This window comes from Pituophis catenifer, unplaced genomic scaffold (genome assembly GCF_029215685.1).
Source record: "Pituophis catenifer annectens isolate HBS135680 unplaced genomic scaffold, rPitCat1.0.hap2 SCAF_4, whole genome shotgun sequence".
NCBI lineage: Eukaryota > Metazoa > Chordata > Lepidosauria > Squamata > Colubridae > Pituophis > Pituophis catenifer.
Window position 1 is genome coordinate 78,385,726 of NW_027256884.1, and position 24,953 is coordinate 78,410,678.

General features: G+C 39.9%; 2 protein-coding genes across 2 annotated transcripts in view; both read right to left on the reverse strand.

The window, feature by feature from the left end:
• The window catches only part of MRPS6 (mitochondrial ribosomal protein S6), a 46,792-nt gene extending 22,869 nt beyond the window's left edge, over positions 1–23,923 (reverse strand). The window contains exon 1 of the mRNA XM_070943539.1: positions 23,790–23,923. Within this exon, the coding sequence (XP_070799640.1) occupies positions 23,790–23,834 (45 nt within the window). The 5' untranslated portion in view covers positions 23,835–23,923. The remainder of the gene's footprint in view (positions 1–23,789) is intronic.
• Positions 11,125–13,257, reverse strand: SLC5A3 (solute carrier family 5 member 3). Its single transcript, XM_070943538.1, has one exon. It carries the CDS (start codon positions 13,255–13,257, stop codon positions 11,125–11,127), a length of 2,133 nt encoding a protein of 710 aa, XP_070799639.1.
• Positions 23,924–24,953: the final 1,030 nt, after the last annotated feature.

Sequence of the window (24,953 nt, forward strand, 5' to 3'; positions counted from 1 at the left end):
TCCACTTGGTCTGATTCCTCAGACGAGGATTCTTGGCCCTGTACTGGGAGAGGATGGGACTGGAGCTGGTGTTGCCGTGCCTGGGCAGGTGCGGCCTGTCCAGGTGTCTGAGTTGCCTGCTGCAGGGTTGCAGAGAAGAATGACGACAGTGCAGCCGAGAACATGGCCTGAAAGTCCATTGGGGCTGCTATTCCTGGCCCCCCCTGAAGCCGAGGGTCTGCCCTTGATGGCGTTGAACTTGCTTCAATGGCCCGATATATGATGAGCTGGTGAGGGGCCCCTTGGAGTCTCTGGTCCGGCCCCTGAGCCTGCCTCGAAGCGGGGTGTGATGAGGCCCGCCCTGGGGAAATCAGGAGTTCTTGGGGTCACTGCAATGTCTGACACACTTGCAACTCCTGGCTCTGCCTCTCTCGGAGGGGCGTGTGTGGCCTCCAAAGGCGCAGGCTCTCTGGATGAGGACTCTGAGGCTGCCTTGTGCGCCTTCTCCCACTGTCATTCCAGAGCATTGTATCTCCTTAGGGCGTCTCTATTCTGGAACGGTAGGGAGCCCTCTGAAGCCGCCCTGCTGGCAGAGCTCTCATGCCTCTTCTTTGATTTATTTTCCCCCCCTTTTGACTCCTTGCACGGGGGGGTGAGCTCTAGCTCCATATCTGAGGATGGAGGGGAGCAAGACATAACTGCAGCCGCTAGGTTCTTCGGGCAGGCCCCTTGCCCTGTAGCTCCACAAGCCGAGGGGTAATCTCTTCAAAAAGAGCCTCGAGCTAGGCCAGAACCACTCCTCAGAAGGTGGGGGCGAGGTGGATTGATTGCCCCCTGCGGGCGTGGGGCGGAGTCTGCGGCCGCCCCGATGGCCGATGGGGGCGTAGGCTGATGAGTCTGGCCAATCTGGCGGCCCGAAGGTCCCCCAATATGGCGCTGGCACGTGAGGAGGCCTGTGCCCGACTCAGGCAACGGACTTACAATGGCGGCCCGAGGGTCCGACCAAACGCCGCGCGACTGCCTTGGTGGGAGCTCGTTCCTGGAATTTGCCCTTCCTAGCACAGGGGGGGGGCCTGCCGAGCTCTCTGGTGCTCCGCTGCGCCTTGCGCTGATGCCCCGAAGCCGGTGAGGCGAAATCGCTCCTGGGGGGGTGTTGTTTAGGCGAGCCGAGCAGTTGGGTTGCTCAAAGCCCGCCGGCCAGCTGGAGGGGCGCAGCTTGATCGCTGCAGCAGCGCCGCGGGAAGATATGCCGGTTTAAAATTCAGGAGGTGGCCAAGCGAGCGGCGTGGGCGCGATGCTCTGCTCCCCCCCCCCTTCCAGCTGGTGATTGCTATTCACTCCGAGAGCAAAGTAAACCGCGAAAGGGAATCTATTCAAAATTAACAAAAAAGCCTAATCGCCCTAAGGAAAGGGAAGAAAGAAATTGGAAGAGTAATAAAGAAAAAAAGGAGGAAAACCCCACAGACTACTGTACCTTTAAGAAACCTGTGGAGCTCCAAAAATCACTACAGTGTTTGCCAGCAACTGAGTGAAGACTGGGGGATCATGGGACCAGAGGCGTGGCTTGGGAGCCGGAAAGGGGAGGAAAAGTCTTTTGTTTTCACTCAGTTGTTTGCCAAGCACTGAAGGATTAACCCATGCATGGATAGTGGGAGCAGCGCACAGGAAAATTTGCCCTTTTCACAACTGGTGTACGCGAGTTGTAATTTTCATTAAATTAACCAACATGATCAAGTTGTTTCATAATTAGTCAAATGCTAGTTTAAAACCCACCAGTGTTTATGTACTATCAGAGTAAGCAAGCTATGGGCCCATAGTTCCCATTTCTATGAGAATTAGGAATCACTCTAATTGGGGAAAAAACAATTAAGATCAGCAGATTGGTTGCCCATCATTTAGAAAAATGAGTAGGAATGCTGTGCTATTCTTATTTACTGTCCTTAATCTTTCAGAAGCTTGTAATAGCATGGACCATAGTATCTCATTGGGATGAGTCAGCAAGTTGAAAGACACTGTGTTGCAGTGTTTGTATTCCTGCCTGCAGAACCATTCTCAAAATAGGACTGGAGGACTTCTGTTCAATACCATGATAATTGTGCAGGGAATTCCATTGCATTTGATCTGACCTCCCATGGTGCTGAAGCTTGTATAAAACCATTGGGAAAGGCTGTCCAGAGGTTTGATGTACAAATGCCTCTCAATTTTGTTTTTTTCACCTGACCCAGGCAAATCAATAGAAGAATGCTGGTGAGCTGTGAAGAACTAGATGAAGGCCAACTGCCTGAAGATGAATCACAGAAAGATAAACATTAGCCTGGAAGTTCATCATCTCCAAGCAATTCTTCTATCCAGAAACTGTCCTTAACCCAATACTACATGGGGTAACACTTGCCCTAAATAGAACCAAGTACAGGATATATGGCTACTCTTGGATACCAAATAATCACTGAAAGTGCCTCAATAAAGAGAACCTATGCACAGCTTCAGATAGTGAACCCAATTTAGCAATTTGTGGATGAAAAAAGCCTGATCTCAGCAATACATGCTCTGGCAATCTCAACTGAATTATTCCATATAATTTTGCCATTGAAAACAATCTGGAGATTACAGCTGGCGCACTAAATTGTCTAGGGTAGTATATTGTCTCAGAAAATGGCCACGTTATCCTTACTTTTCAGGTGCTATACTGACTGCAGATAGTATACTGTATTGCACTCAATTTAAAGTCAGCTACTTACCAGTAAAGCCCTAATGTGGCAGCAAACCTTTATAATAAACTTCCAATGCATCTGAGACCTGTTTCCTTGTTTTGCATTTTAGAAAACAATAAAACACAAACACACAGAATTGAAGCAGATTCCATTAAAATATTGGCGCCGTAAGCTATCTAGAATTATTTTCTAATTTCCACTGTCTAAATTGGAATATCATGAATTGTTCACATAATCTCTTAACAAAATTGAATAGAAATTTCAGACACAGCAGACTCTCAAGAATATTTACCTACTAAGTTTATTTCATAAACTTCTAAGATCATTTCAGAAATACTTGCATTTTTGTACTTTTTATTTAAACTTTGTACATAAGTTTTAAACATTTCCACACAGTAACTTGGACAGGACAAAATTCTATATTCAAAAAATGTAAACTGCAAGAAATACAGTTTTAATTATACAAATACTCTAATAAGAGTTTCATGTTGAAGACTAATTCAGGAGGCAAAAATACAGATACAGTATACAACAATCAATATACATACAACTAGCGTAACAGAGTTCTTCAACAGTTTTCTTCAATATCATATTGACAATGTTCTATACTTAAGCCATTCATTCCATGACAAACTGTGGTAAAGATCGTAGCAATGCTCCATCAAGAAATATTCATTTCCTTAATATTTCTAGATCTATATTCCTACTGTAATGATTCTACTTCATTGAATAACATATCTTTTAGCGACAGATCATGGGCATTTAAGATTTTATATTTAAGACATCTAGAAGTTTATACATATTTATGCTTAGTTGGTTCATTTTCCCCTAAAGATTAAACACTTGATATGTTGCACATTACCATTTTATTTTTTTGCTCTGTGAAATGTTTTAAAAAACTATTGACTTCTAATTTACACACATTGTAGAAAATACAACAGCAACAAAAACAAGATACCAAACATTTTTTAAAAAAGTATACTTATATATCCAAAGGTGAAAGAAAAATTAGCATCACACTGACACTGTATTTAAAACTTAAAAGGATGAAGAAAAAGGTATTTACTTAATAAAAGAACTTGCTTTCTTCTTGAAGAAGACTACTAGGGTTTTTTTTGCACAGCAACTATTTTTATAACCACCTCATTTAAAAGCATGTGTTCATGAACACTTTCGTATGTGTTTGTAAACAATGACTGTCTTATGTCATTGCCGTCATTGCTCAGTACCTGACTTTGCCCATGAAGAATCTTACATAGTGCATTAGAGCACTATGGAACATTTTACACAAAATCAGAACAAAAATGAAGTATTTTTTAAAAAACAAAACATTTCCAGAAAGAGTTATGTGGTGTGTGCATGTGTGTCTGTTTGTTTGTGTGTGTGTGTATACCTATGAGTGTGCTATTTTGTAAGCAAGGTTAAAAAAACTCTGTGAAATAAGGACTCTTAATTATATGTACTTACATTTCAACTATTCTAAAGCTAACAAAAATACATTTAAACACCAGTGAATTATACACTTTTCTTGAAAAAGTTTTAAGTACTTTACTCACCTTTAATTCATAACATCACATATAATAATACTAGCTTTATTTTAAAAACGTTAAGGGCACAGAATACACAGTATACCGAACAATTAAGTTCCTAATTTCAAATACATAATTTAAAATTTTCCTTAAAAAACTAAATTTATGAATTCAGTATGCAGTTTTTGGGGGAGGGAAGAGTCTCTCTTGTAGACAATGCCTACAAAACATAATAATTTACCTTAGGTTAAGAATTTAAAATAAAGGTATGCTACTAAATCATTGTTTTTTGACAAGTATAGTTATTACAGGGGTTTCAAACTCAAGGCCTGAGGGCCGGATCTTCCCCCTGAGTGCTTAGATCTGGCCCGCGGGGCTGCCTTGTTAACAGCAAAGGACTGGCTCACGGTGCCTCTGCCAGAGAAAACGGAGCTCGGGAGGCATCCCCCTGAGCTGGCAGAGGATTGCAAGAAGCCGTCACAGCCAAAAACAGAGCTCAGGAGCCCGTTTTCGCTGGCAGAGCACTCAGGTCACCAGAGGGGCCCTCGACACGAGTGACATCGAGCTCGTCACGCCCACCCTGGCAACCCCAAGGTCAAATACAACCCTGATGCGGCCCTCAATGAAATCGAGTTTAACACCCCTGTTTATTAGAACTTGACAGCCTACAGCCCACACCCTTCTTTTTTTCCATTTAGGAAAATATTATTCAATAGACCTGATTTTTGAGGTGCAAGGACACTAAAATACTAGATTAAAATGATAGAAAGAAAAGTGAAGCAGTCAGTTTACCATCTTCTTTTGTATTTGTATAGCAAAGCAGCGAAATGGGATGGAAGGACAACTTTGGCAAAAAAAGAGAATAAAATATTTTCCAGAATAGAATCTATGATTTCCCTGAATATAGTAGAAAAATAAAGCCCTCATACATCTTTCCGTACAGTTAAATATACAAATTAAAAGCCCATTATATTTCTTAAAAAGGTATTCTTGAACAACTGCTATGATAATATACAAGACAATAAGTCACAAAAATTCGGGGGGGGGGGGGGATCCCATGCAACTGGCTGGATCCATTAAGAGAAATTTTTGTACATTCCTGCATGTAGACTAAACCAGAATTCTCCAGATGTTCTAGACAACAGTTACCAGAATTCCAGTATTAGACAGCAGCTCCGTGACTGAGGAAGGCAAATCTAAACTATTACACACACTGGACAATTGCTGAGATGTTAAGAAGTAAAGCAGATCCATGGGAAATTTGCATTTTTGTTTGAGTACCATCAGAAATTGTACACTAAACCGCAAAATAGAAGGATCGTTATTAGCTAGAGAGTCTAAGCTGCTAATCAGAAGACCAACAAACACTTATTCATGGAATGTAAAAAAATTTCCAGGGCAGTCAAAATGATCATCCAAGTTGGAATCCTATTTAGTGTTATTTATTAGAACTGATTTTGCAGTGGTATTAGAAGTTTAGGATTGTTCATCTTTATTAAAATGCTACACATCCCTAATTTTTAAGAGTGTTGTACATACTATGCCTTCTGTTAATGTAAAAATAAATACTGAATGGCCATTAACAATCAATGTAGGCTATGATTTACTTTTTAATTCGTCTTCAAGACTAGACTTACAGTTCTACTTAGAAAAATATATGTGCTCCTTTATGGCATAGATAGAAATGTGAAGTCAGCAAAAAATAAATGTTTTCATCACAATGAGATGTGGCAACCTGACAAGGTTATACTTTGCTACTAAAAGGCACTATAACAAGCTATTACACATTTACTTTCTTAATTTGAAGAATTATATAAAAGAAATGTTCAGTAGTAAGAATAAAGGAATATAGAAACTTCAGTTAAAATATGATTCTTATACTTATAAAAGAATTAAACTAGAAGTAACACTTAGATTTTTCTCTACTACAAACAAATAACAAAAACAGGGTTGTCACATTCTAGAACATTATGCAGCCCAGTATAGACAACCATCTTAGACCATGGCAACCAATAAGAGTGTTCCAAAATGTCACACTCGTTAGCAAACCCCCACAAACAAAAAGAGGATACCATATTTCTATGTTAAGTAGAAACTTGAAGGACTGCAGTCTACTTCAATCAACCCTTATTAACAAAACAAAATATTAAATTGTGGCCTGACTGCCCACTTAACAATTTAACCAAAGGTAAACAACCTATAAACAACCTATAATGTAGCTACCATGTTTCCCTGAAAATAAGACCGTCTTATATTTTTTTGAACCCCGAAATAAGGGCTTGGCCTTATTATCAGGGGGGTCTTATTATTTTGGGGGTGGAGGAGACAGCAAGCGTGCCACCTCATGGCTTCTGCTGTGTTGTGCTGCTGTGGCAGCGCAACACAACCACTCATCAGCTGTTCGCTGGGCACTTGCCTGCTTCCCATCCATCCATCCCCCTCGCCTGCAAACTCCCACCCCGCTCCCATCTCTCTACCGGGCAACCCCCAGCAGCCCCAGATGCCCAAAGCCTGCGCCCACCCTGCTCCTTTTCCACAGCACCTGGCTCTTTATTGAGGGGGGTGGCATGTGGGGCGGGGGAGAAGATGTGTCTTGCCGTCTCTTCTCCCCCCCCTTGCCAGGGGCCGGGGAGACACGAGACGCGCGTCTTACCTGCCTTTCAGCTCTGCCGCGTCTTGTTGTTGTTTGCAGGCAAACACGTAGGATAAAACCAAACTTCTCGCAAGTTCGAAAAGTTTGATTGAACTCGCACCCCAATAGTAACAGCAGCCTGGCTTCTGCCCTTTCCCGCTATCTCTTTGTCAAGGGGGATGGCAGGTAGGGTGGGGGAGAAGCGAGAGGCATGGAGCGAGACAGAGCTCGCTCTTCTTGCCATCACTTCTCTCCCTCTTGCCGGGCATGGCAGGAGTTTGCAAGGGATCGCTTCCCCTTTGCCTTCTCTCCCAAAAGCGCTTCTCGGGCGCAGCAACTTCTGCAGCAGGAGACTCGCGCCAGTCTTCCAAAGGGTACCATAGCAGCAGCTATCCACAATTTGTTAACCCTTATTTCATCCTGAACCACGTGGCCCAGTACGGTCGGGATGAAATAAGGGTAAAAAAATTATGGATAGCTGTTGTTACAGTATCCTTCAGAAGGCCGCCGCGAGGCACATGGGGCACATTGCTTGGCCTCCTGAGCAGAAGTGGCCGCAATCCATGGCAAAAACGGCTGCATTTGCTGGAGGGCTTATTTTCGGGGGAGGGCGTATATTTACGCCCACCCCAAAAATCAGTCTTGGCCTTATTTTAAGGACATTTCCTATTTTCGGGGAAACACGGTACATATAGCCCCAAAATCCTGTTCTGCTATCACAGCAGAAGCTCAAGAGTTAATCATCAAGTAGTACTGGTAGCACTGATTTTACAGGTGGAAGGGGTGATAAAAATCATTGGTTGTACCTTTAGAAAGATTATTGCACTATAACCCCCTCCCTCAAATGTTTTAAAATGGAAAAACTGGCTTTTACCCATTTGATGACTACGGCATCCATCTGTCCTATATAACAATTTTTTAAAAATGTCTGCAAACTGGTTCCAATTCAAGTTTTAAGAGATTTCAATAAATAAGCACAATATCATTCACTACATACTGTATTCCAATAATTGTGCACACAGTGTATTCAAATAGCTTGTTTGCTCTCTGTTAACTCCAAAGTGGGAACTATTAGTTCCTCATGATGTATTCTAGACTCATTTGCTGCAGGGTCCTCAACTTATGTATTTTGCCAGAAACCAAGGTTTACTTCTGTTTTCCAGCAAAAATGCCTGTTGTAGACAATGGGTTGATTAATGATCGCAGCATTTGCTTAACAGTGGCAGATGTGCTTAATGACCATTGTAATTCGCTTAATAACTGCTGCAGGAAATGTTGTAAAATCAGGTCAGTTATATGATGATCTGGTTAATGATCAGCATGACTTATGACTGTAATGGTGGTCTGATTATGATCATGAGTCAAGGACTGCCTGTACTACACTGAATCTTATTCAAAAGGCAGAGACGCATTATTCAGGATCTCCATTTTGTCAATCAAACAAAAGCCCGTAACAAAAAAACTAAACGTATGAATAGCATTCATATAGACTAAACTATATAAAGTAGCAAAGGGAATGTAATTGGAATTCTCAAATATTAATCCATACATTTTTAAAATGTGGCAAAATTTCCCTTACTGGTTAATTGGTCCAATTTCAAATAGACTCAGAATTAACTCTGCCATATGTATTCATACCACCACACACATACTAAATTATTTAAGATTAAGACAGTGAGAGTATCGGACACTGCTATTTTAATGTAAGGCTATTCAAGGTATTTTGAGGGAAATACCTTGGGAGGGAATGGGAGGGAAATAGATTCCTGAGCTAGCCAATCTGCATATCAATGCTAGCAACTCATTCAATATACTGAGTACTGGAGTACTAGAAAGAGCAATGCTACCTTACCTCAGGAGCAATCCACCTTTCATCACTAGCATCATCTGGGGTCTCTAGTCATGGAAGGCAAAGATGTGCACTACTTCAGATCTGAAGCCAAAAAGGAACTTTGGAGCCAGCATGAGTATACATGTCACATCGGTCAATACCTCCTTAAAGAAACTGTACTTTCTTCTGGGCTTATAAAGCAGCTATAGCCAGGAAAATATGCATTTGAGTTTGTGAGGCACCAAAATATCCCACTACCTGCTCTAAAGCATTTTTTTTAGCATCAAAGAAGTATTTATTACACATGCCTTGAAAAGGCTTTTTGGTTCTGTACACAAAGCAGCTCAATTCATGGTAGAAGCCAATAAAAACATAATCTTGCTACAGTATTTACAAAATACATACACTGCTTTTAAAATTATATCACGTGATAAAGAGTGAAACCACAATTTAATGTCTTTAGATTTTTCATATTAATTCAATCATTCAGTAATAAATGTCACTTAATGCCATAATAATGTCATTTATTATTCAGAAATAAATGACATTTTTTCACCGACCTTGTGGGAAAAATTCTAAAGCAAAATGACTCAATATGCTATTGCCAATGAGTCAAGTCAATTTTTGGTTACCTTATCATATGCTGTTACAATAGTCATTGCAATCTCAATCTGTTCTAAGGTACAGATAAAAAAGAAAAGAAAGTAAATGTATTTTTGCATTAGATGCTTCAGGTCTGCAGTTCCGATTACAGTCAGAACCTATGGTCCTCCAATATTGGAATATTTGAATTTCCATCAGCTGCAGATAGCATGACCAAAGGCCAGGGAGCAAGAGAAGTACAAAGCATCTGATGGGGCACAACTTTACCACTTTGAAGTGCAAGAATGCATTTTGTTGCAAAACTGCAGAGGTGAGCTCAATTCTAAACAAAGGACAAATTCCCTCTAGCCAGTTATGAATGATACTATAGAATGGGATAGATTTTTGTCCAAAGTTGTAAGTTTATTTATGTCTGCCAGTTCCTGCTTCCATTGGCCCTGCCATTTCAGTCATCCTATAGATGCTGTGAATGCCAGCACTGTAATGGAGAGTGCATCTATTACTCCTCACGCAGCCATTTCAAACTGGGTATTAAAAATTGGCATGACATAAGGAAGAGGTTAAGAGTAATTTTTCTGCCTTTGCTATAACTACAGCCTCAGAACAGGAGATTCTTCCAAGCACAGAACAGCTGACTTTCCGTTACCTGAGCCCAAATTAAAATATGTTTCCACTGTTTTAGTCTAGGCAAATTAAAACAAAAACAAAAACCCAACCCAGGGCTTGTTTGGCTTATGCATGGGGAGAGGGTTGGAACACTGGAGGGAACACTGATGGTGGCTGAGAAGAACATAAGCCCCCATCTGAGTTCTTGGAAAGATTGGGGGGGGGGGACTGATGTCACTAAATTCCAAACCTGGAAAAGGAGGAGTTTAAAAAAAGTCTTTTGTACAAAATTGCTTATTTCACAGTGACTTTTTTTTTTTACACTGTGAAAAAGATTTCACAAGGGTGGTTTCACAAAGAGGATGCTAGAGGGCTGTTGTTTTTTTTTGCTTTTCATTCTGCAAGAGGTTGGAGGAATCACTGTAATCCTACAATGTTAATGTGTAAATTCAATTTTAGGAAAATATCCCAACATACCCAAGAAGTATTTTTAATTGAAAATACTTGAGGGGTTATTTGGAGGGGGGGGTCTTACCACCATTTAGACTGCCATTTTGTCTCCAAGTAATTTGAACTGTAACACCAAATAGCATAATTTGCAAAGGAGACTTAAATCAATATGCAGAATATCAACTAGGGAGATGTAAACTGGACCATTTTTTTTCTGCGTAATTTGAATTCTTTTTCAAACTTGCTATTATTGATAAATACTTCATCTAGTGAATGGAGAAAGGGAAGTATTGTACTCAGTGGTGCATAATAATTTTAGATGATATGAATTATTGTTGTGTAATTCAGTTTTAATACTTAGATATTTGTTGGGAACCTAGTCAAAAACAATGTTTTGAGTACTGGGTAAAAGGAAAATAATCAGAAATTATTAAGATGACTCATAACTGTATATGTGTAATTTACCAATATTTGAAGTGTTAGTGCCAACATTAACACTAGTTTCACCTTGACCATTTGCAAATGATTGTGATTATTTTATTTTAATAAACGAATTTCTTACTTTGATATATTGAAATTCAACTTTTGGTACTGAATAAAATCCCCATTCTGCACTGAAATAGAAACGCTAAGCTATAGGATTTGTAATGATTTTCAAGCTGGTTGAAAATAATAATGCAAAGGAAGCCTGAGATATGAGACATATAACACGCATAATTATATATTTCTCCAAGGACCTGTTGTCTGTTTTTTGAATGTCAGGCCACACTCTTAAAAAACTGTTCACAAAGAAAAATAAACGAACATGAATATTCCAAGAAAACACACACAAAATAATCCAACATTGAGTAATAATTTAACTTTTGGAGTCTCTTCCAGCATTTGTAGACAAATAGTCTCTTCTTCCCTCTTATCTTGGATGACCGTATTGTTCTCATTTTTGCTTTTTAAGCCACAGAACCAATCTATAAACTTCCAGTCTTTGTCACTGCTCCCAATCTCCTCTTCACTCTTCTTGTTACCCATAAGAGCTGCTTGCCCATTAGAGTAACAATCAACTGGTGTTTCAACTTCAGTGTTAAAAGAAATCACTGGATTGTTGTCATCTCTGGAAGTAATTAGAAGATTGACATTTTCAGGCTGGTCATTTTTAACATTTTCTTCAGATTTCCCATTTGAAGATACCATTACACCGTATTTTAACACATTCTTCTCTTGTGCTTCATATGTGCTTGTTAATGTGCTTTCTTTCACAATTCTCTTTTTTGTAGACCAAAATGTAGTTGTACGAATTTGTTCCGCTGAAGGTGGTGGAGTCAAAAAGCTGACTATTATAGCCACAATTCCAGTGATCCAGAACAGTCCAGTAGCAATATACATGTAATGGATGTTCTTGATGAAGAATGGTCTAGTGTCTGGCTGGTTACATTCAGGGACACGATAGATAAATGCCAGAATCAGCCGTGTAGCCCCTAAAGCAAATCCAAGCATCCCACCAAAGAAGGCCCCTTGTTCATTACAACGCTTCCAGAATACACCTAAAAGAAATATAGCAGCCACTGGAGGAGTCAAATAGTCCGCTACCTCTTGTATATATAGATACATTTGACCTCCTTGCATTTCCACTATTATTGGGACCCAAGCAATGCTTGTTACAACCATGAAAGCAACAAAAACTCTTCCAACAATCATCAGTTCTCTGGATGATGCATTCTTCCTTATGAGGAGCTTATATATATCCAGTGTAAAGATGGTACTGGCACTGTTAAATATAGAATCCAAATCACTCATTAGTGCAGCAATCATTACAGCCATCATAAGGCCCCGTAGACCAACAGGAACAAGATTCATTACCAGACGCGGATAGGCAATGTTAGAGCATCCAGCTCTGCTTCCACAAACTTTCATACAATGTTCTGGATTGATGCATGCAATATCATCTGCAAACAATATCCGTGATATCATACCTGGAACAACTATAAGGAACATAGGTAAGAGTTTTAAAAAACCTGCCATCAGAGTGGATCCTTTGGCATGAGCAATATTTTTTGCTGCTAACACCCTCTGGACAATTACTTGGTCTGCACACCAGTACCATACAGAAGCTGGAGTCTGTCCCAAAATGAAACCAGGCCAAGGAATATCTTCATCAGTTGGTTCACGTAACATTTTCAGTGCATCAGGTTTTGGGTCAACATGGCAATAATTAGTACTGGAAAGATTATATGTCAATAAAATCGATGTAACATTTGGTTTGGCCAACATGTATCTTCGTTTAAGCTCTTCAAACCCACCCACTTCTTTAATACTTATGATCATAAGTGTGAAGGCACCAATAATCATAAGCAAAGCTTGAACTGTGTCTGTGTAGATAACTGCCACAAGACCTCCAGTCACTGTCAGCAATGCAGTCATTCCAATCAAAAGTATCACTGATAAATAAATATTCCAGCCCATTGATTCCTGAATGAACAGTGCTCCTGAATACAAATCTACTGAGAGTTTGGTGAAGATATAGAGAATTAGAGACAAAACAGCAAAATATACTTGAATTCTGTGCCCTCCAAAGCGTTTGGATAAATACCCAGGCATGGTGTATATTCCAGATTGTATGTAGACCGGAACAAAGATCCATCCCAAGAGTTGCAAAAGCATTAAGGCATTGAATTCCCATGCCCCCACGGCAAATCCGCTTGCTGCTCCAGATCCTGCAAGCCCAATGAAGTGTTCACTTCCGATGTTGCTTACAAACAAAGAAGCACCAATTGCAACCCATGTCATAGATCGCCCTGCAAGGAAGTACCCACTTACAGTGCTTCGATTGGATTTCCACATGGCAAAAAAGCCTATGCACAAAACAAGCACAAAATAGAGCGCCACAATGGCAATGTCTGCTGGTTGCAAAGCCGCCCTCATTTTTGTAAAACAAGTAACTTCCAAATGCTGATGTCCAGGTCACAAACCCCGAGCCTTAGTAAGATAAATCAGTTTAGTTTTACAAACACTGTGGATCAAAAATCTGTCCTTTGGTTTGCTGTCTTGATAGCAGTGGATGCAGTATAAATCTGAGAAGATAAAATGTGTTTTTTTCCGCTTCTTAAATACTTAGTGTGCACTTTTATTCTCCAATCCACAAGAGCATCATCATTAACTTTGTTGATGTAGGAGAAATTCTTAGTTGCAGCTAAGTTTAGTGAGGCCTACTGTACCAACCCTGCAAGGCAGCAAAAACAAAAGATAAAAGATTGAATTAGAGAAGGCTTTACTATGCACCAGAAAAACTTGAATTCTGTCATAACAAGTAGTTGAACATTACTTTTCCTCCCTTTGAAATGCAATGTTGAATTTTACATAATTTAACACATAACTTTCAAAGACTGTAAACAAGATATATTAGTAAAGTAAAAGAATGCATGCTTTCACTAAATAAACTACCAAATTTGCACACTAAGCATTAACTTAATCACAAAGAATGTTTTGATATTCAAAATGATGGTATATCAGCATCACAGGAGTAGTCTATTCTGGATTTATATATTGCACCCTTCAATTCTTTCAAAATTCACAATTATCTCCAAACATGATTTACTTAACTTGATGTTTCTGTGCAATATTGTATCAATAGTGTTATAAACTTAATTGCAAAAGCTTTAACCAAGTGGGAAATTATAATAGTATGCTCCTTTTCCTATTCATTTGCTTCTCCAAACTGATCTTCATTGTACCCAGTTCCCTTTTCCTATGGTAGCTGTGCACATACACATTTTTTTTCATATAATTTCTTCAAAGCTTGAAGATGAACATGCTTTATATATTCATGTTCTATATTCAATATGGATTTTTCTTTCTGTCTAATTATAATATCTAAGTGCAGGTGACCTCTAGTAGGCCAAAGCTAAATTCTGGCAAGATGGAGGACTTCTAGGAATGTGATGAGTTCAGGAGTTGTTTTATTGAAGTTGTACATTTCCTCCATGAAGAAATGGTTGAGGAAGTGGAAGTTGTGGAAATCTTGGGAAATAATTATATCATCCTAGAATTCACCATATAGGGGGAACTAAAGTTAATCAGATTAGTGTCCTATATTTCAAGAGAGGTGACTGCAATAAGCTAAGAAAAAATGTGGGAAGGATTGTGGGAAGGATTTCATGGATAGAAATGCTAAAGGGTTCAGCAGAATTGGGAAATTCTGAAAAATAAGATTAATCAGGGACCAAATTAAAACAATACTAGAAAAAAAAAGAAACAGGAGATGTTATTGGTATGGTTGCAAGTACTCTTTGATAAACTGAGAAACAAAATGGACAAGTTTTTAAAAATGAAAAGAGAGAAGACTATGGGTCTCAATGAGAGGAGGCTTGCATGGAAAGCAAAAATAACCAAAAATATTTCTTTGGATGAAGCATGAGAAGATTAAGGAAACAGTCATTCTGTTGGTTGGAAAAGATGGCAACAGGAAAAAGACTGAACTGTTTAACTCCTACTTCACATCTGTAGTTTCACAAAAGGAAAAAGAAGTCCAACTATCAGAAGATGAGCCATGGTGGGGGACAGAAGAGAAGCGAAGGTTAAAACAGGCACATATAAGTGATGAGAGAAACGCTAGTTGCTCTGAATGAATACAAGTCACTGGGTCAGAAGGATTACATCCTTGGCTACTAAGGAACAAGATAAAATGATCTCAGAACTATTAACTGTAATCTTTGAGAACTTCTGGGTGTAGAGAAAGCATCAGAGGAACAGAATGGAAAAGAGCTGTTTAACACTGTTCTGATCTTTCAGAAAGGCAAAAATAACTGTAGACAAATCACCTTGATTTCAATACCTTAAAAATCATAGAAAGAACATAAAGCAGTGTGTTTGCAAGCACTTAGAAAGTAACAAGGTAATTATCTGAAACCTGCATGAGTTTGTCAAACACAGGTTATGTCAGATTTTATGGCTTTTTAAAAAATAATTGGCTAGATTAGAAGGATCCTGGTGGCATCTGATGAAGTAAAAACTGCAATTCATAAAAGTTTAAGCCTTTCACTAAAAGTTGTTAGTTAGGAAATGTATTACCACATCCCAGATTTTTTGCCACCACAAACTAACACAGCTCCTCAATGATTACAATAACTAGATTAGTAGATTAAGGGATGTTCTGGATGTAATATAGATAGAATTCAGAAAATTTAATAAAGTTGACCATAGTTGCCTTCTTATAAAAAGGAACAGTGAGGGATGTATGGTCTTACTACCAGATGATTTTACAGTTGGTTAAACAGCAATATTCAACATGTCTTTAATAAATCTACACCTGCATGGATAAATGTATGCGATAGGGTAGCTTAAGATTCTGCCCTGGGACCATGTGCTCTTCAATGTTTTTCGAAATGACTTAAAACAGTGGACAGAAAAACTGCTCAGTAAATTTGCAGATGACAGACAGCTGGGAGGGGGGATTGCTAACCTCTTAGAAAATAGGCTCAAAGTTGAAAAACATGTTGATAGAATTGAATACTAGACACTTTCCAAGAAAATGCAGTTTAATAGCAAGAAATGTTAAGTGTTCTGCACTAAAATAAGAAATCAGATGTACAAGTGTCAAGTAGCTGGCTCAGCAACAACACTTGTGAGAAGATCTGGGTATTTATTTAAATAAATAAACTTATTTATCCAGTACCTCTTTGCTTCACTGCATTCGTAATATAGATCAGGGGTGGGCAACTGTGGCCCTTTTACAACCTGTGGACTTTAACTCCCAGAATTCCTGAGCCAGCTTGGCTGTCTCAGAAATTCTGGGAGTTGAAGTCCACAGGTTGTAAAAGGGCCACAGTTGCCCACCTCTGGTATAGATCCTTCTCATGTAACAATAAATAAGATTGGAATTTCCATCAATAAGCCATGTGGTCATAAACCATGATGTTATGTGACTACATCACTTAGTGATGACAGCAATCCTGGCAGTCCCTGTTGCTGTTAAGTGAGGACATTCTGCAGCTTCCTCTTGGCTTCTAACAACCAAAGTCAGTGGGGAAGCCAGCAGGAAGTTGCATGTCCCAGATAGTTTACAAAAAGGCTGGCAAGCAGGCAAGTAAGTGACTGTTGCCAAGTGTGTATGGGGGTGGGAGGTGGCTGCAGAGGCATATGTGAGCAATTTCAGGTCCGTGGGTGGCTGCTGCGGGGGGGGGGGATGGGGGATTGAATGAGTAGTTGCAGCAGCATGTACAAGCGATTCTGGGTCTGGGTGTGACTGAATATCAACCTTCAATGCTGCTTCTATTCACTCACCACCCCACCCTCCACCATAGAATGCTTCTGACGACACAAAACAGGTCTATCTTTATGCTACTCCGAGTAACTATCTTTCTCCTTTATCAGTTACAACTTTGTTTACGAAATAAAACTGTGCAATCTAGAAAATTCCTCAGTAAAACAGTGTGAGCCTTTCAGTTTCATATGTTATCCTTTGTTTCTTTAAAACTGTGAGGATAATCGTGTTTCTAGTATTAGGGAATCATGCAGCTAATAGAAAAATATGTAAATATTCTGAAAAAATAAACAACCATGGAACAAGAACACTCAAAAGAAATGTAGGCTGGAGCATACATTATAACTGAAATTAGAATAAAGTTGACTGGAACAAACTGACATGAACATAATTCATCAATGTAATAATACAAGATAATGTAACAATATCTGATTATTCTTCAAACCCATTGAAAATGAAATAACTTAGAAAAAGCAGGAATTAAGAGAAAAAGATTAAAATGAAGAGCTCCAAGAAACAAATTTCATCTTTTTAATGCTACCAGTTATTTTTTTTATTTTTTTTATTTTTATTATAGTTCAAAAAAAACAAAAACAAAAACAAATGTATAATAGTTTTTCTATCACGGTGTAACATCACCAAAATATCCATGTATATATATACCAATAATCAGAAAGTAAAAGAAATTATTTACATATTCTTATATACAAATTTACATTTCCAATACTGATTACTATAATTATACCATCATCTATAATTATAATCCAACATTATCCTTTATCTCTCTCCCATCGTTTCTGGATCCAATCATACACATGTTCCAACTACTATAAAAATCTGAGTCTCTTTTACCCTTGGTCAGTTTTGTTAAGTCTGTCGGACTCCGCACATTCCATAATTTTATAAATTATTTTTGAGTCCGTTGGTAAATCCTCATTCTTCCATTCTTGTGCGAATGCCAGTCTCCCTGCAGTGATTATGTGCAGCATCAGATACCATTTAGTCAATCCAATATTTGCGGGTCTAACCCCCAACAGAAAGGTTTCAGGTTTCAGTTCCACTCTACAGTGTGTAATTTCAAGCAACCATTGTCGTAATTTCATCCAATATTTGGCTGCCAGCGGACATGTCCACCATTGGTGGAAGTAGGTTCCATTGCTATGCCCACATTTCCAGCACTGTGGAGATGTCCCGGGGAACATTTTAGCTAGTCTTGCTGGAGGTAGGTGCCATCTATAAGCCATCTTATAAATATTCTCTTTATAAGAGGATGTCATAGTTAATTTTAAATTTTTAAGCCAAATCTCCCATTTTTGAAAATCCAATGAATAACCCATATTTCGCCCCCAGGCAATCATAGTCTTTGACGACTTCCTCCCCCGCTTTCAATGATAATAGGTAAGAATAGCATTTCGATAAAACTTTCCTGTCATTACCTAACAATATTTTATCCAATTCTTGTTTCCCATGATATATCCCTTCACTCTCCTGATCTTTCTTCCACCTTGAGTGTATTTGGGTGTAGGCCCACCAGTCTATATTACACCCCTCCGACTTCAGTTGTTCCCGTGTCTTCAGTCTGCCCTGAGTATCCAAAATGTCCTCATAGGTCAAGACCTTCTCTCCTTTATATAACGTCGGGTATACCAGGGCCTCCTGGGTCGAAATCCAACATGGTATCTTCAGATACAACTTTCTCCTAAGTCTTTCCCAGGTATCTCCAAGGGTCTTACGTAAATAATGATTCCGAAAATATCTCGGTCGGGTTGACTGTCCTGGCCATAAAAAGTGATGCCAACCGTGTTGGAGGCCGTGGCCTTCTACCGCCAATAGCTGCCTCCTTTTCAGGGCGATCCAATCCTTCACCCATATCAGAATGGCTGCCTGATGGTAAAGCTCCCAATTTGGGAGTCCAAATCCCCCTCTATGTCTAGGTTCCTGCATCATCCTAAACTTAATCCTTGATTTTTTACCTTGCCAAATAAATTTAGAAATAACTCTGTTCAAGGTGTTGAAGAATTCCCTATCCAGGCTTACCTGGGCAGTTTGGAACAAAAACAACCATTTGGAGAGGACGTGCATTTTGACAGCAGCTATCCTTCCCATAAGTGATAGCTGTAAATTTTTCCACCTCTCCAAATCTCTGACTGACTGATTATAAAGGGGAACATAATTATCCTCCTTTACCGAAGAACACCTTGGTGTCAACCAAATTCCCAAGTATTTTATTTTATTAGTTATCTGCATCCCCAAGAGTCCCTCCAACTGGCATCTCTGCCTCTGCGTCATGTTCTTAACTAATATTTTCGTTTTTTCCTCGTTAATTAATAAGCCTGCTACTCTCCCATAATCCCTGAGTACCTGTAATAGCTTTGGACCTGATTCTGATGGATCCTCCAGTATGAAAACTAGATCATCCGTATATGCCTGAACTTTCATGCATATGCATGCCTAATCCTCATTCCTCTTATTTCCGTATTCCTCCTAACCTCCCTAAGCAATGGTTCTAGTGTTAGCTATCAGTTATTTTTCATCACATATCTACTGATATAAATTTAGATGTTATATACTCTTCAAGTTATATATTAAGAAAACACATTGAAAGGATTCAAAGTGACCTGTTACACCAGGGGTTTCAAACTCCATTTCATTGAGGGCCGCATCAGGGATGTGTTTGACCCTGGGGGGCCGGGGTGGGCATGGCCAGGGTGGGTGTAGCCAGCTCAACATCACTTGTGTCGAGGCACCTGTGGTGGCCCGAGCACTCTGCCAGCGAAAATGGGCTCCTGGTTTCAGTTTTCAGCTGCAACAGCTTCCCACAACCCTCTGCTAGTGAAAATGGAGCTCGGGAGGTCCGCCTGCGGCCATCGTGAGCTCCATTTTTGCTGGCAGAGGCACCACGGACTGGTCCTTTGCTTTTTGTAGGGTGGCCCCACAGGCCAGATCTAAGCATCCTGCGGGCCACATCCGGCCCCTGGGCCTTGAGTTTGACACCCGTGTTACACATTTTGGCAAGGAAATGAAACTCTAGGTTCTACCTCAGACAGAACTAGTCCATCTGGTAACTAAGGCAACAATATACAGAGCAGATAATATCCTTTCCATTAAAAAATACCAGATGAAATCTCATGAAATTGCCAAAATTAATACCACAATTGTAAAGACATTTGTTGCAGCCACTCAAACCACCTGCATCATCTTCTTTTCAATATCTGCCATAACTGCAACCAAAATCCCTGGCTTCAGGAATGGCACATCCAATCACCCACACATTTTCTGAATCTACCAGGTGCCTTCCTTTCCTTATCTACCTTTAGCTACCACTTTGCCCTAATGTCCTTGACACCATCTGCCCAAAACACTTCTGTGTGGAACATGTTTAGATGTGAACTATCCAAATTCAGTTTTCTTTGTATGGACCATTTTGTACATCTCTAGAGGAAAAAAAAAAACTATGAATAAGAGTTTGGGTAAGGCTTAAATCAGATATCTTAAATATTATTACTTAATCTGCCTAAATTAGAAAAACCAACACAATGGGGCAGTAGTCATTCTAAATTAATGAACATCAAAGACAATTTAGATAATCCAATGGGATGCATTGTTCATGGTAACCTAGTATATAGTATAGAACACCTAGAAGGTATTTAACTACTCCACCCACAACAATTCTGGCAGAACTAAAGCTTATGCACCTTACAAATAAACTACAATATTCCAATCCTTGGAACATCTAAATTCATACAAAGTAAGGTAATACATAACCAAATAACACATCACAGGTAGTCCTCGACTTACAACAGTTCATTTCGTTACCATTCGAACTTACAAAGGCACTTAAAAAATGACTTACAACAGTTTAATAACACTTATAACCAGGGTGGATTTGATTTAAATCAAATCAATTTAAATCACGATTTAAATCACTAGTAAATCACTAGAAAACTTACCCCAATTCAGGATCTTACAATTGCTTGCCTGTTATAAGTAAGGTATCCTGCAGTCCACATGTATACATGATTGTCTTACTTACTTCTGAATAGACTGGGAAGAGGGGTGAAGATTTGCAAATTATCCCCAGGTTTACCTGGGAATCCCCCCCCCAGATATTCTTTAAAAGTGACAAAAGGCCCATGGAACAACGATTCACTGAATGTCTGAAGATGCCCAACTTCTTTCACATTTCTTTATATTTTTGCCCTTTGTCAGCAATGAACTACTGCTTTGGCAAGCACAAATATTTAAAGCAGTTCTAAGGTAATGTTTTTCTATGACCATCCCATCATGGAAAAAAATATATCAGAAGGAATCTGGTAGCATTTTTTCCAACCTCTGGTAGCATTTTGCTAACCTTTCACAAACATTAATCAGAAAAGGTACTACTAAACTTGTTCTCTTCCTTTATATACTGGGGAAAAGCAGTATATTTTTTGTAATTTCCTTATTAGCAACCTGTTCTACAATGAACTTTGCTATTTCCCAATATGTAAGATATATACCTAAATACTTTCTACCAAAAACAGAAAAATCAATAGCTTCAAACATGTATTGAGTAAAATTGTATTTGCTATATAGTAAAATAGTATAAAATTCTTTGAGTAATTTGAAATAACATATATTACTTGTATAGTCAATTTTAAATGTGCAGTTTTTATTCACAGACAAATGAAGTCAGTGAACCACTTTCCCATGAATGGAAAAAAACTGTATTTTAATGAGAAAAAAGTTTAGCTCTCTTGCCCTCTTCTGGGCAAGTTCATAAAGTACATGTATTTCTGAAAGGACATAAAATAGGAATGAGAAATACATCTCAAGCTTAATAAATTGTGATTAGATTTAAATTATTTTAGATACCTTTTTAAATATACCACTTTTAAATACCATGTTTATTATAGGATACACTAAATTTTTGTCATTAAGACAAAGGGTGGTTGTTGTTTAGTTTCTTCCATTATAGCAGCGAATACTGTAATATTCTAGATGGCTTGCACTCTTGCTTCTATTGTATTTCTATCTGAATTGATTCAGGTATTTTTATCCTCAGAAAATGTATGTTCTTGGCAATATCAATCCACCAGAACACAGTTCACCTGACTAGCAATACACCAATACTATAGTGCCTTTTAAACTGAAAATTCTAAATGTCAGACCAAATGCAGACCAAATTAAAGCAATTCTTTATGTTGTTTGTTCATTAAAAGGCCACACTGAATTATTTGTATTCTTAAATCTACATAGTAATGATTTGGAAGATTTCTATCTAAACATGGAACTCAAAGATGATCGATAAAGATTATTTCTTGGTCACATGTTTTTCTTTAAGAAGGTAAACTTTAGATCAGCTGACAGTCTGATATGACATTATGGCAAGGTTGTTGGGGTTTTTTTTTTGGTTTTTTTTTGCAGATTGTGAACTCTTCAGCTGCAAGATCCTAATTCTTTGGACTTTAATTCAGAAATGTCTACAGGCTGCTTCACAAAATGCTTGGTACCACTTCAACAGAATACGCTTTCTAAAATATTTTTTAAATGTACCATACATTTTAAAATACATACATCTGAGATGGTCCAAAATTATATGGTCCAACAACTTGAAACATAGCTAATTTATCTTGCATTTTATGGGAGCACACCCCAGGAAATGTATGGAAATTCAACATTAAAGTAAGCAATCAGAAACAAAATGTGTGACAATACTCCAAACCCAGGCCTCAAACATCAGAAACACAAAATTCAAATAAAATAAAACTGACTACGCGTATTCAAAACATCATATGTAGAATATATAATACCTCCCATATGTATAATGAAGTTTTGCTAAGCAAAGACCTCCATAAGCAAAAATATTTTAAGGCTGTAAACATATACGCATCTCCTTTGAGCTAACCTCACTAACCACAGTGGGACTTTGCACATGCTGCATGTAGAATTATAGTGCAAGGAAATACTGTGAGCTCATCTTCTGTATTGATTAGAAAGCTAAAATTTCTACTTAAAGCATTATTTACCAGTTTACCTGAATAAATACATTTAAAAAGAGCATCATTATCTATTTCCTTTTTCAAAAATATGTAATGCTCTTCAGTATTTACCAATACCAGAAGTAATATGGAGTCAGACTCATCAATCTTTGAGTCACCAGTATGTGCTTCAGGAAACTTCCGCAGAATCATTGTTGTTATTTCTGCATGAATCTCAAACCCGCAATGTGAAAAACAGGCCCTCTGTTCTTGAGTTATGGGCTCCCACCCGAAATCAAGCAATCTTTCAATGCTACCCTTGAAGCACTCTAGAAAACGCCAGCTATTTTCAAAGGTAAGTCTAAAGGATCCTACATTCATCTTTTTTAAAAAAAATCAGTCATAGCAATTTATGTTCTATTTATATGTATAAAATTCATGTTTCTGTCTCTCTTGGAAATCAAAAGCTTCCAATGCGGGGAGAAGCATTGAAAAGGTGATCAACTAACAACTATCGGGAGAGCCGTTTACCAAGCATGCAGCAGCTTTCCAGAAGTGCCAAAACGAAACGGTCCAAAAAAGCTGCGATCAGGCTCGATGAAACACCGCCGAGAATTAACAAGGGCAGCGGGCCGATTTTTGCGTTCAAAGGGAAGCCCCTGCATGCGCGCGGCCCGTGCAAAACTCCCAAGTGCTCAGAGCAGCAGAAGAAAAAAAATACTGTAGTTTAAACCTGGCACCTTTTCCTAAACGACGGAGAGCGGTTCTTTTAATCGCGTTTTGTTAAAAAAAAAAAAAAAAAAAAGGCAAGGAGACTACACGTGCTCTTTCAGCGTTTGGGAAAGGAGGGACGGAGGGAGAAGTCGCTTAAGAAGCAGAAGAAGAACTCAATTGTTTGAATTGCGAAAGCGCTCTCCAATTCCCCCGAAGTGATTCGCCGAACGATAACGAAAGAAAAGCCAGCAATGGCGGGAGAGAAAGGCCGTCCTTTCGGAGCCACACGTTGAGGCGGAGAGGAAGGAGGACACATGGCCGGACGTTCAGGGCTGCCGGGAAGAAACCCAGGGCGCGCAGAAGCCTCAGAGGGCTTTTGGAAGCTGGGCGGCCCGGGGAACCCACAGCGTCTGAAACGGAGAAGGGAAGGGGGATACCTGGCGGAGAAAAGAGGGCAAGGGCACCGAAAAGGGCAGTGGCTGTTAGACACACACACAGGCACACAACCCACACCCACTCACCCTCTGCATGGCTTTCAGGATCAAAGCCAACTCATAACGGGGCATCTTTGGTGGAAGAGGAGCAGCTCAACCCCACCAGACAAGGGGAGTGCGGTGCGGCCGCGGACCGGAGGCGTCCCCAGCTGCAGCAAGCAGGAGGCGGCTGGGTGTTTAAAAGAGGTCGGATGCTGCGCACACCCGGCGGACCCGCCTCTTTGCTCGCGTCAGGCGGCGCTACTCTCCCCCCTCCCCTCTCCTTGTCCTCCCAGGACTTGGGGGGGAAAAGGGGACTTCTCAGGCGGGGTGGTCCCGAATTATGCCGGGAGACCCTTTATTTTCAACTCGTCCGATTCATAGGAAAGGCAGCCCCGCGCTTGAAAGCAGACCCTCGCGAGCGCTGCCTCACCTTCCCCGTAGTGATGCCTGTCCCGCCTTTTCTGCCGTTTGCTTTCCCCTCCTCTTTTATCCGTCGCCGCAAATGCTACTGCAGAGAGTGGAAATTTCCACTGAATCCCGCCCCCTTCTCCTCCTCGTGAAGCTGCACATGGGAACTCGCTGGCCCTGCGAGACCCCTGCCAGTAAAAGCCGCCTTCTGAGCCAGACCCCCACCTGCAAGTCTCCAAGCCATTTCCTCCCCCGGCAGACATGAGACGGACAGCGGCTTTGCTGCAGACCCTGTGCGATGCCAGGGTCCTCCCTGCCTCCGTTGCCAGCACCTTCCAGAAGCTTCCAGAAACACCTGTGGGCTTGCAAAGCTTAAGCTCCGGAAAAGAAAAAAAAAAATCTGCCTACGTACGCACAATACCGCAGACGTTTGGGACATTCCCACGAGCAACGATAAAATGCCTATACCGCAAATAACTCCGGGGTGCAGCAGACAGCACCGTTCTCCCTATAGACGCCACAGTCTCGAATACGTGTTCCTCTGCCGCACGGTTTTAGCAAATCTAACTGACGCTTCGACGTATTTCACATTTCTCCGAAACATAAGTTTACCAAGGGTATGCATACACACACCCGCGAAAATAAACCTCAAGCCTCTTCCCAAAAATAAATTGCTGTGATGTCTACAATGGGGATGGGAACCCAGTGTTATTTCACTGCCCTGTTGTAGTCTCTCTAATTGTATTTACATTGTTGCCGGTTTAGCCTTTCTAAAAACATCTTTTGTATTTGGACTGTTCC